This window comes from Thunnus thynnus, chromosome 12, assembly GCF_963924715.1.
Source record: "Thunnus thynnus chromosome 12, fThuThy2.1, whole genome shotgun sequence".
NCBI classification, from domain to species: Eukaryota; Metazoa; Chordata; class Actinopteri; order Scombriformes; family Scombridae; genus Thunnus; species Thunnus thynnus.
Genome location: NC_089528.1, coordinates 13,154,242 through 13,165,181, shown reverse-complemented (window position 1 = coordinate 13,165,181; position 10,940 = coordinate 13,154,242). Strand labels below are relative to the sequence as shown.

Here is a 10,940-nt window from a genome sequence, read left to right as displayed (position 1 = left end):
CAATTTAAAACCACTAGAGGCTGAGAAGTCATTCCCCATGAGAGACACACTGTGAGTCAAATTATTTAATATTTATTTGAAGAAGCGAATGAACAATGAGCATCCATTCCCCCTACAGTAACAAAAATATACAATACACAGAAGATTACACTTAGTAAAGAGGTAATCCATATATCCTAAAGATAATCCAGGATAATCCCACTTTTAGTCTCCCCACAGTCACAGTTACAAAAATGAGGCATTGCATAAGACAGAGGCTACAATAAAGATACATGCAAAGAAGTTACATTTTAAACACAGAAAATTACATTGAGTATACATAATAAAATAAAGCTTTATGGTCCGATAATACTTCATCAATATTGCAAAGTTGCCACTCTTAAGGGTATCTATGCAATACCAGCCATCACAGAATTTAGTGTTGCTATAAATGTCAACTGCAGAATTCAGACAACTATTTCAGCTGTGACACTAGCAGCACACAAAAATTGATCTTTGCCCTTTTTTCCACGACATTATTCATCATCAATATTATACAAGCTGTATAATAGCTCAACCTGAGCCCCCGACCTTCCTCCCCCCTCTCTAACTCTGGGCTTTTGATTTAGTGTAATGAGGCATGTAAACCCACACCTGAACCACGCAGTTATTACTCCACACAGCCGAACCCCCTGGCCCTATACATAAAATGAATAGCATAGGAGACATGCAAACATAACATTAAAAAGGCACATACTATGATAACAATGAGGAGATTATTCAAGGGATGGCGCAGGAGACTGAGCTCCAGAGGCATCATGGGATTGGGATGGGGCAGATAATGGGAAAGGGGGTAGGGGTACTGGGGCAGGTGGTGAATAAAGACTAGTGGGGGAGGGCATAATCCACTGCTGTGCGCCCTTCCTTGCTGAAAAGACCTGTCTGTTCCGCTCCCAGTTTAAATAGAGATGGGAGAGTTGAGTGGGGCGGGGAGGCGGTCTAACAAGGGGATCATGACAAGAGGAGAAAGTTGGCATTTTAAGTGAACAGCGCAAACCCTCACAGTTCATAGTCTGCTTGTAATAGGCTTAATTGAAACTGAAACCAGCCATTGTGTACAGACCTTCCTCATTATTAGTAAATTCTGTACACAATAGTTGTGGGATAGCGTTTTCTGTCAGGTCTGGTGCACAGTTTCAGCCTGAAAACCGAGGCAGGTACAAAAACACCCAATACACATCAGATTAATTTCCATGCTCCTAATTACAGGTTAAAATACTAAAGCCAAGCTTACCCGGCACTATGGAGGAAAACAAATCACAGACTGAAAATTCACTGAAAAACAGTTGGGTAAAAGCCCACAAAACATTGTGACACTGCCAGCAGTATCAATAGAGCCTGAGAAAATAGAGGAGCTGAAGCATGTGTGCTTATGGCTTTGGTGTTATGCTGTAAAATATTTGTGGTGGGGGTAGATCATGTTACATGGTTGTGAGTAGGAAGCTGCATGAATTGTTGCCATTTAATGACAAACTGCAGCCTCGTGCAATGTAGGAATTTATCAAACCTTTCTTTGGCATCAGCTATATGGAGACAAGAGTCTGGAGTGCAGTAATAAACACTGTAAAAGCTGTAGGCAAATTAAATAATTGACAACTTAACAACACTGATGTGTGAATGAAAGAACAGTTAAATGCAGCTGTCACTCAATGTAACCTGCTGACTGGCTCCAGTTAGTTTTGCAGCTTATATATACAGCACCAATCAAAAGTTTGGACACACCTTCCCAATCCCTTGAATGAGAGAGTGTGTCCAAACTTTTGTCTGGTACTGTATATATATGTATGTAATTGAAAAAAATTGAAACTATAACTTAAGACAAGCCACTCAACATAGATTTGGTAAGCGATAACAGAATGTACACGACAGTGTCATTTAAACCAACAACTACGGATGATCTCCAGTACCACCAGATGGCAGTGGAGGATAGTCTCGAGCAGCAACAAATAGCAGCCACTCCTCCATGTTGACTCCAACGAGTCCATGATTACAACAGTACTAGAGCCTGAAGGCAACTGGGTGACAACTGGGAGTGTAGAAACACAGTGCTTAGAAGAATGCATGTGTATGCATGCATGTTTGTAGTACCAATATGAACAATACATAGAAAGGATGTGTTATCATGTGTTAATATATTGTGAATATAAAAAAAGGTTATGAATATAAGAAAGTAGTGCACTTCTTAGTGTTTGTGGATCAGATTGGATGTCATTACACATGTCATTCTTTCTACATCAGTCCTGGTAATGGAGGTGTAGTGTACAAAGTGCACAGGTGCATAGAGAATGATATAAAGACCCAGACTATGGTAAATGCACCCAAATATTACGCCATGATTTTTCTGACTAAACATCTCTTTGTCCTTTCTCTTTAAAATCCATTAAATCTTGACAGAATTTTAAAAAAACAACCTTGTCCTCTTTACTCAAATAGCTCTGTGATACAAAAAATTATGTCCCTGTCTTGAGATGTTAACCTTTTAATTACAATAAAGAAGAGATATATTTTGATTATTGAGGGCTGATAATCCTCTGTCCTCCCCCTTTTCATCCTCTCCATCCTGCTGATCCCCTCTTTGCCTCTTGTTGTTTTCAGTGTGACAGTGGCACAACCACTTCAACGTAGTTGTTGGGGAAGTATCCCGACTTGCCATGAAGTGATCCCTCAAACCAGTTCTCATCGATTCGATTGACCAAGGTGATGATGTCACCCTCGTGGAAGCCCAGCTCACCATCATTCTCTGGCTCAAAGTCATACAGGGCTTTACAGCATGGCTCACCTGCAGAAAAAAAGACACAGTAGAGAGATGCAAGGAGGGAGAAAGAACAAATAGTCATTTTGTGAAAATAATATTTGCAATTTCCCTTTAACAAGATTAGTACATTCTCCTTTAAAATGGTTATTAAAGGCAGTTTGTCACCAGTATGTTTTCCAGTAGGACTACAGCACTCTGGAAAAGGCCATAAAAGTTATTAAAACAAGAAAGGTTTAGTCAACAGTGTGGTGAGAGAGAATCCTTCTGAAGCTCAAGATCAATGTACCGCCATGTTACATAGCATACATATTTTATTCCTTCCATAATAACCATGTGTTTAAACCCAAGACTTTTCTCATTTACCTTCTCTTGTGTTTGATTGAAGAGGGAGTGAGATTAGGAAAAGGTAGGACTCTAGGGGATGGTTAAGAATTTCAATTCAACCCCTGACTAAATCTGTGAAATAAACCATGTGTGATGTAGTTATTTTTCTTGAGGTTCAGAAGTTTCAGTCAGTCAGTAAAAAGGCTGTAGATGCATACGATTCAGCAAAACATTGACTTCTCTCTGACTGTGACAGCAAAACATTTTGCTAGCAAGACTTGATTAAAATAACACAGTCAGTCAAAACAAATATAGAGCGTGGTTTGCTGATGATTCTATGTCTCTGCAGCCTTGGTCAGACAGAGTAATATTCACACTCTGACAAGCCCCGTCTTGTTCTGGGAGCCTGACAGACTGGACACAGTGGACCCAACGACACCATCCAACAATGTTAGTGAAATACTTGCAATACATGCAGACACCTCTCTGCCTCACAAATGTACAACAAATCGAGAGAGGGGGCAATCAGTGAGTTGGTCTAGTTCTGTGTAAGTGACACGTCTTCATCTGTCTCACTCACGCGATCTGCTCCTGATCGAGGTTCTTTGGAAGGATGGACCTGGATAATGTGGTGGGGCTGGTTAATGTCGCAGAAGGAAAGACACATCAGTCGTAAGAATGAGATTCACTTGTACACATGCCTTCTTTGGAGTAGGTCTTTCACATGTAAACACGCACACAGACGTTCAAGCTCATTCACACAAGTATCACAGAATTTACAAAGTAAGTTTACCAGCAGAGTAAGCTGGAGGGCTTGAAGCAGCTGGTGAGTATGCCCCGTTGGAGTGCTGTGTGTCTCCAAAGTCAAAGGATGGTCTGGGTTTGGGTGTGTATTCTCGCTTTGGTTGGGACTGAGCGTCATTCACCCTGCATGAAATCAGAACAAAAAACATCACCTGTCTGCACTCACAAGTAAGGGAGGCACCAATATAGATATGGGCAGGTTAAAGAAACATTACATCAATTTCTTGTGGGCTTTCATACGATTACTACAACTAATTGTCATAACACAAGGAAAATCTATGTTATGATATTCTGAAATAAAACTGACATTTTATCTCTCTAATGTAGGAAAAACAAATTATATCAAAATGATCTATTTACTAAACTACAGGTAATGATCTTAATATGTATTCACTAAAAATAAGTGATATATTCTCAGAATCAGCTGATACTTTACATTCACTATTTATAAATAGCTGGGTAAAAGATGGTACTGCTGAATCATCCTGTGTCATGAGCCAGAGGACACAGCCTCAACATACAAAAGGCATGCCAAGCTCCACAAATAGTCACGTTGCTGACCTTTCTCTCAGTTTGTCAGAAAGCTCCTCCAGGATCTGCGAGGCCTGTCTGTGGTACTGCAGCAGAGACTCCACAAAAGAAGACAACTGACTCACCTGCTCCACCTACACACACAAAAAAAATTATTTTAGAATGAGACAAAACACAGAAACAGCATTGGGCCGTTTTACAAGCAGACTGTTTGCATTCCTTAATGGTGCTGTCTCTCATCATTCCCCATTTGTTCAACATTACGACACCATTGTTCATTGTAATAGCTTCACTCAAAAAGCCCAGAAACACCTCATTATGACAGCTATGAGAACAGTATACACTAAACAAAACAGGTCTGACAAGCTCATAATGTAGCAAGTCACTGTGGGAAAAGAAAACAAAAACACAAAGCATATCACCTGTCACATACTGTCCTTAAAGACACAGACATTTGGCTTGTTGGCTGAGAAGCTGAGAGCAGAATATACTTGCAAAGCATGTAGTCAGAGATACCAGCCAAACTATAGATACATATACTGCTATGATGTTGTTTATCTAGTGTCAGTGTTTTTACCTTTATCTTCAGTTTGCTTTTTGCAATTTAAACTAGGGCTGGGTGATATGACCAAAATCTCGTATCCAGATGTATGTCATCTCATATTCCGATAACGATACCTATCCCAATAGAGCACATTTTAATTCAATGGATAAATAGTTGGTCTGTGCCAATTTTAGATGATTTTATCAGACATAACACATTTTAAGTCCAATTCGACACTTTGAAAATGGTGACATTACCTCTAAAAAAAACATCAAATGTTTGCTCCAAGATATTTGCATGAATATGTTCGCTTGCAGTGAAGTCAGAAATGATGGATTCTGAGAAATCAAAGATAATCTGAAATAACAGTATGGTTTGTCTCTTTGAAAATATTGTTCAATATGTATGCTGCCGTCTGTTTTTTTTTTTTCACTTTGTAGTGAAGGACAGCCTCACTAGCACTACTGTAGATGCAACTTTTATGTTTACATAATTTTGGCAGAAGTTCCTCAATCAAACTGAATCAAGTTTAGTCTACTGGATACTCACATCTGTTTCCAGGAGGTTGTGCATGGAGCTCTCGGACAGCTCTTTGGACTCGTGGAACTTCTCCAGGGCCTGTCGGATCTCTTCATCTTGGATTTTACCCTGACGTTTCTTTTTATAATCGTAGTCCAGACGGCGGCCCTCCAGCTTCTTCAGGTGGTGCTGAAGTATGAAAGTGTTGAGATTAGAAAGATGAAAATCAAAGTATTTTCACTTATCTATAGTCATTTGATGCTGGTCTAATTCAGACATTTGCATTTTATTCAATTTTTTTGTCTCTAGACTTCAAATACTTTTTCATCATACTATTGCAGCTGACCTACCTGAATGTCTTTGATATCCTTGTCAGCAACTGCCTGCAGTGGGTCAATAAAGTTCTGCTTCACATCAATATCCAGAGAGTCCTTGACCTCGGCCATCCTCTTCATTGACTCTCCTATGTCTGTTAGAGCCCCTCCTACAGTCCACAGACACAAACACAAAATAACAACATTAGGGAGTGTTGGACATAGTAAAGCATTTAATCATAATCGTTGTATAATGAAGATGAAATTATAGCCCCTTTTATATAGCCTGTTTGAAGTGGGAATGTTGTGCTGTTATTCTGCTACGCCGTTCTGTATAAAACATACAAACATGCAATGGGGGGGCATTGTTGTTCCGCCGTTAAGCCGGCAGCAGAGGTAGTCACAGAGCGGAGTCGACAGGAAGGCGACCTCTGTGTAGAAGAGAGAGCTGGCATGGTGGGACAGGGGTGTAACGTTTTGATGATGTGTTATGTGTGTGACCCGATGTTGTTTACCATCCACAGCAACGCTACTTGCGTTTGAAGAGTGGTATAAATGTGCACGGCTAGCAAAAGCACCTCAACACTCAGTTCACCCACCATTATTGTTTAGAAAGCAACGCTGCTGCCCGACGGGTATGTTATACGTCACACTACACACTGACGCTGTTAAGTTACATGTCAAGTTATCTAAAAATCACACACTGGGGCAGCATTATGCCTGCTCTGTTTGGTTCAGTGTAAAAAAGCAGAGCGAGCATAATGAGGGGTGTACTTTAAAGCAGTATTGTGGGATCTCTGTTTAAAACAGCTTAATAAAAAAATGCAAGTGGGTACACAGTCTGAGAAAATCATAGATTCATTGTTCTTACCAAAGTTAGTGTCCTCGCCCATGTCCCGTCCATACTTAGTCATGCACTCCCCTAGGAGGCCCTCAGGCTGGGGGTAGCCTGGACTGTTCACCTGCCCACGGATTTTGGACACCGTGTTGAGCATAGTCAGCTTGGCTCTCGTCGCTGGGTTGGGCTGGAGGTACTCTGATGTTTTGTTGATGATTTCCACCACTGCTTTGCTGGTGATATCTGCTCTCTGGTGGCACAAGTTAAGAGAGAGACAGCTTGTATGCCTTTGAGAATGATCATGTGAGTGAAAAAAACTTGGGGGACAGAATTTCCCAGCACAATATATGAACACAGCGTTACTCTACACATGAACTATTGGTATTATCTTAAAATTTGTGAGGTACCCGCTCAAGGTCCTTGAAGTCTTCATCGAGTTTGGTTCCCTCAGCACCTCCAACCTTCTCACTCACCAGCTGTGAACACAGAGCAAACAGAGCAATGAAGTCAGCATATTCAAAGGTAACTCATGAAGGAAGACTTATAGTTTTTTGTATATTGTGAAAATGTTTATTGATATTATTTGTGAATATTTTATTAACCCTCTTCTCTTTTCCAGTTATGCACCTCAAGAGGGAGGTGCACAAAAGAACAGAACTGCTAGAGCTGGGATCAGAGGACTGCTCAAAAACACCTCAGCAGGGCAGGAACCTGTTTGTCAAAGGGGCTTGATGCAGAATTTCAAAACCACCATGTTGTCTGTTTCCAAACTTTACTGGATATATAACATCTTCCACCATTTTTTGCAGGCCAGGCTAACACAGTTCTATTATTCTAATACATGTCCATGTTTTCCATCAGTGGAAGAACCTCCTCAAGTCTGTGTGAGGGAATGAGTGCTGCAAACAGGACTTTACTTTCTACTGTGAGGCTTTGTTCCATACAAATTTTTTCCCCCGTTTCCATCAGGTCAGCACACACATTACAGTTTTCTTAACTACAACCACATCCATGGATACTTTTACTAAACACACATGCTAACTTCATCTTGCTCTCACTCACTCACACATGGCCCATACATTCTTCATTTCTCATCCAGAGCAACAAGCGCTGAAATCCTGTCCAGTTGGCAGGCAGGCCGAACAGACACTCATTGTGCGCGCTCTCATTTGCTTAAACTCGGTGCAGCTGTCAGCATCACACACTGCACATAAGACTCTATGACCAGATGGGTCAACCAATCTCTCTAGTTTATATAATACACAGGCTTGGAAAAGTTCTTCTGTGTGGAGCCCTCAGTTGCTCTGAAAATGTTATAAGGACAGACTGCCAACTGTTGGTTCATGGGATATAATTCAGCTCCACACATTCCCTAATTATGAAGTCAGTGTACAGCATTTTAATTGCAATTAATGAATCTCTCGGAACCAGATATGAAGTTGTGCCATCTAGATGTGTGAAATCCACACACAGGCACACATTCAGCACCCCATCTGGTTTCATAATTGCTAGCACAAGTTTTTGTCCACCATGACTAATTAACCTGCCCATCACTGTCAGACTAGGACTTGTAATCTATCTGGAAGAACTTGAGTTTTAGTTGTAATATAACATTTAGCTGTATGTTATTTTTTAGCTTTTGTTACTTAAAATTGTTGAACGCTAAATCTAAATGAGTAAAATAGAGAATTGGTTTAAAAAACAGATTAATAAACAGATTTGGTATGGGATTCAGATTTGGTAAGAAGTTGTTGTGATGGTTGAGATTAGGGTCTCACCTTTGTAGAAGACCAGAAGAAGAACATCTGGGTTTAATTTTATTGAGCATTGAATAAAATTAGATATACAACATGGTTTTGACAAAAACAAAACAGCAGGTGCACAGTGATAAACCTAATATGCATAGTGTCAGCTATAAAAGTGTGATTAACAACTTGGCAGACTTCAATTATTCTGTTCAATCATTAATTGTAACAAGTATTTTTATAGCGTATGACGTGGACCTTGTTAAGCAACTAATTAAATGACAGATTATCCTCCTGAACCCTGGTGTCTTTCTTTTCACAACTTGAATGCCAAGATGCAACACTTGTTGAAGCCTTTTGAAGATGGAAATGGTCAGACCCACTGCACTGTTGTTTTAGCGCAGCTTAAGTTTTGCAAAGGTTTATATAGAACATAAAACAATGTCAAATCTATTCTTACTGGATTTCTGAACTGGAAACTGGTTTGGGCAGAGTATTCACATAACTAGGATTCCATTACCCACAATGCGGTACACACCCACTGAGCTAGGACCTGTCACTGCCATGTTACATGTTGTTGGGCCAAAGCAAAGACCTGCTGCAAAGCAGGTGTCATCAAAACATAGGCTACCAGTTTTGCAAGCCACATTTTTGAGCTTCATGTTTGTGGTGGCGGGTTTAACTTCTAACGACCTCAAGAGCCAACAGTTAAATCTATGTGCTACTAGTAATTTGGAAGCACAAGGAAGACATGGTTCAATAAATCCAAGAGTTTCAAAAGTAACCAATGCAGAGTTGTGATGGTAATGCACTACGATTACTGCGAATGTCTGTGAACAACATGGCAGTCAGACATTTGACTGACATGGCATTAGGTAATTTCCATTTACTTAAATATTTGAGCTGATTATATAACACCCCCATCAGTGCCGTCACTTGTTGACATGCACCAGCTGTCAACATTGAACTGAAATATGCACTTTCTCTCTAAATGCACTGTAATGCTAACTGTTCATTTGTTTTGGGTTTTTTCTCTTGGGATTATATGTTTTACCATTTTTTAAAGGAGATTTTTATATACATATATCTCTTTATCCTTTCTGTTGTTGTTGCACTGCTGTGGGGGCTGGGAGGAACAGCATTTTGTTTTGTTTTTTGTGTATGCAAGTACACAAGACAATGACAAACTATATGTCATATATCTAGCTAAATTAAGATCCTCATAGGTCAGCTCAGTTCAAAACATCATAGAGAATCATGGCTGATAAGATTGCGACATTCGTCTGAATTGCCAAACATGTGTTGTCTGATTGAAACTGTGGTGTCACCACAACATATTAGCCAATTTGTGACAAGTGTTTTGAAAACATTGTGAAATCCACCACACTAGAGATGACCGATATCCCACTTCACGTCAGCACACTGGTGGCCACTACCATTAACTGCTGCTCTGTTTAATATGAAAACAATACACAACGAAACCAAACACCGATCATCACATACTGTACACCAACTCAATCAAACCAGAAACTCAACATTTAGATATTTGACTTGTGTGAGTCAGCAGCAACAGAAATATCTGCAGGTTTGGCGTTAATATTGTACTTTAGCGTCACCGAAATGTATTGAATATTCAGGAATACAAGCTACGGAGGCTAGTTGGATAAACACTTGCAAACTGCACTGCAAACTCACGATATGTAACCTACTGACTAAGCTAACTTAATTCAGGTAATGCAAGTGCTTAAATAAATAACGTGAGGGCAAAAAACTATTGTGGATGCAAACGGTAAACAGCCATGTTTAACGTTATCAGCTTGTGAACTCTGGATTAACGTTAGCGTTAAAGGCTAATTTAACGTCAAGGGTTACCGTCGACGTTACCTGTAAACGACAACACAATTGACAGTTACCAAAAGTTTAACAACTTGTCGTACTTTTCAACAAGTTTACGCGTTTCATACGGTGTTTATCCAGGAAATGTGTTTTGTCGTTATCCGTCACGTAACGATAGTGTTAACTTTAGCTAGCTAGCCAAGCTATCGGCTAATGTATTTTTTTTTTAAAAAAAGTCGCGCGTTTACCTGACTTGCTTTGTAAAATTGCTTCTTAAATCCAGCGACGGACATCTTGCACCGTCTCTGTTGCCACCTGGACCTCGAAAAATATGTGTTTAAAATTAGTTGCTGTGAGTTTGTGGTTAGCACAAACACCAGCCGACCAACACGTCTACAAACTTTGCACCGTGGATGTGGAACTTGCTAGGCAACCACAATTTCCTGGCACCAGTTTCATGTGGGAGGCTCCATCCTGGTGGATAAAGTGGGTCAAGGCGCGCGCACACACACACACGCACACACACACAAATCATGCATCCAAACATCCTTTCTCTGCAAACTCTCTCTGCAGACACAATGAATAAATTGCTGACTTTGACTTACGCAGAGAAAGACATCCATTAACCCCATAACAGTAGCCAATATAAACTATACACTATCCGAGGTAAAGACAAACTTTCTCGCTCAAC

General features: G+C 40.2%; 1 protein-coding gene across 3 annotated transcripts; it reads right to left on the bottom strand.

Moving 5' to 3' along the window:
* Positions 1–56: 56 nt before the first annotated feature.
* On the bottom strand, positions 57–10,721 carry LOC137194051 (endophilin-A2-like). 3 transcript variants are annotated; one of them, XM_067605575.1, is made up of 9 exons: positions 10,498–10,721; positions 7,076–7,144; positions 6,702–6,918; positions 5,867–6,000; positions 5,547–5,705; positions 4,484–4,587; positions 3,912–4,045; positions 3,699–3,755; positions 57–2,818 (listed from the first exon to the last, which is right to left on the bottom strand). In XM_067605575.1, exons 1-9 carry the CDS (start codon positions 10,540–10,542, stop codon positions 2,631–2,633), a joined length of 1,107 nt encoding a protein of 368 aa, XP_067461676.1. In that variant the 5' UTR covers positions 10,543–10,721; the 3' UTR covers positions 57–2,630. The 3 variants fall into 3 exon arrangements, with proteins under 3 accessions (XP_067461676.1, XP_067461677.1, XP_067461678.1); XM_067605576.1 differs by having other exon boundaries at positions 3,699–3,737; positions 10,498–10,720; XM_067605577.1 differs by lacking the exon at positions 3,699–3,755 and having other exon boundaries at positions 10,498–10,718.
* Between the last annotated feature and the right edge of the window lie 219 nt (positions 10,722–10,940).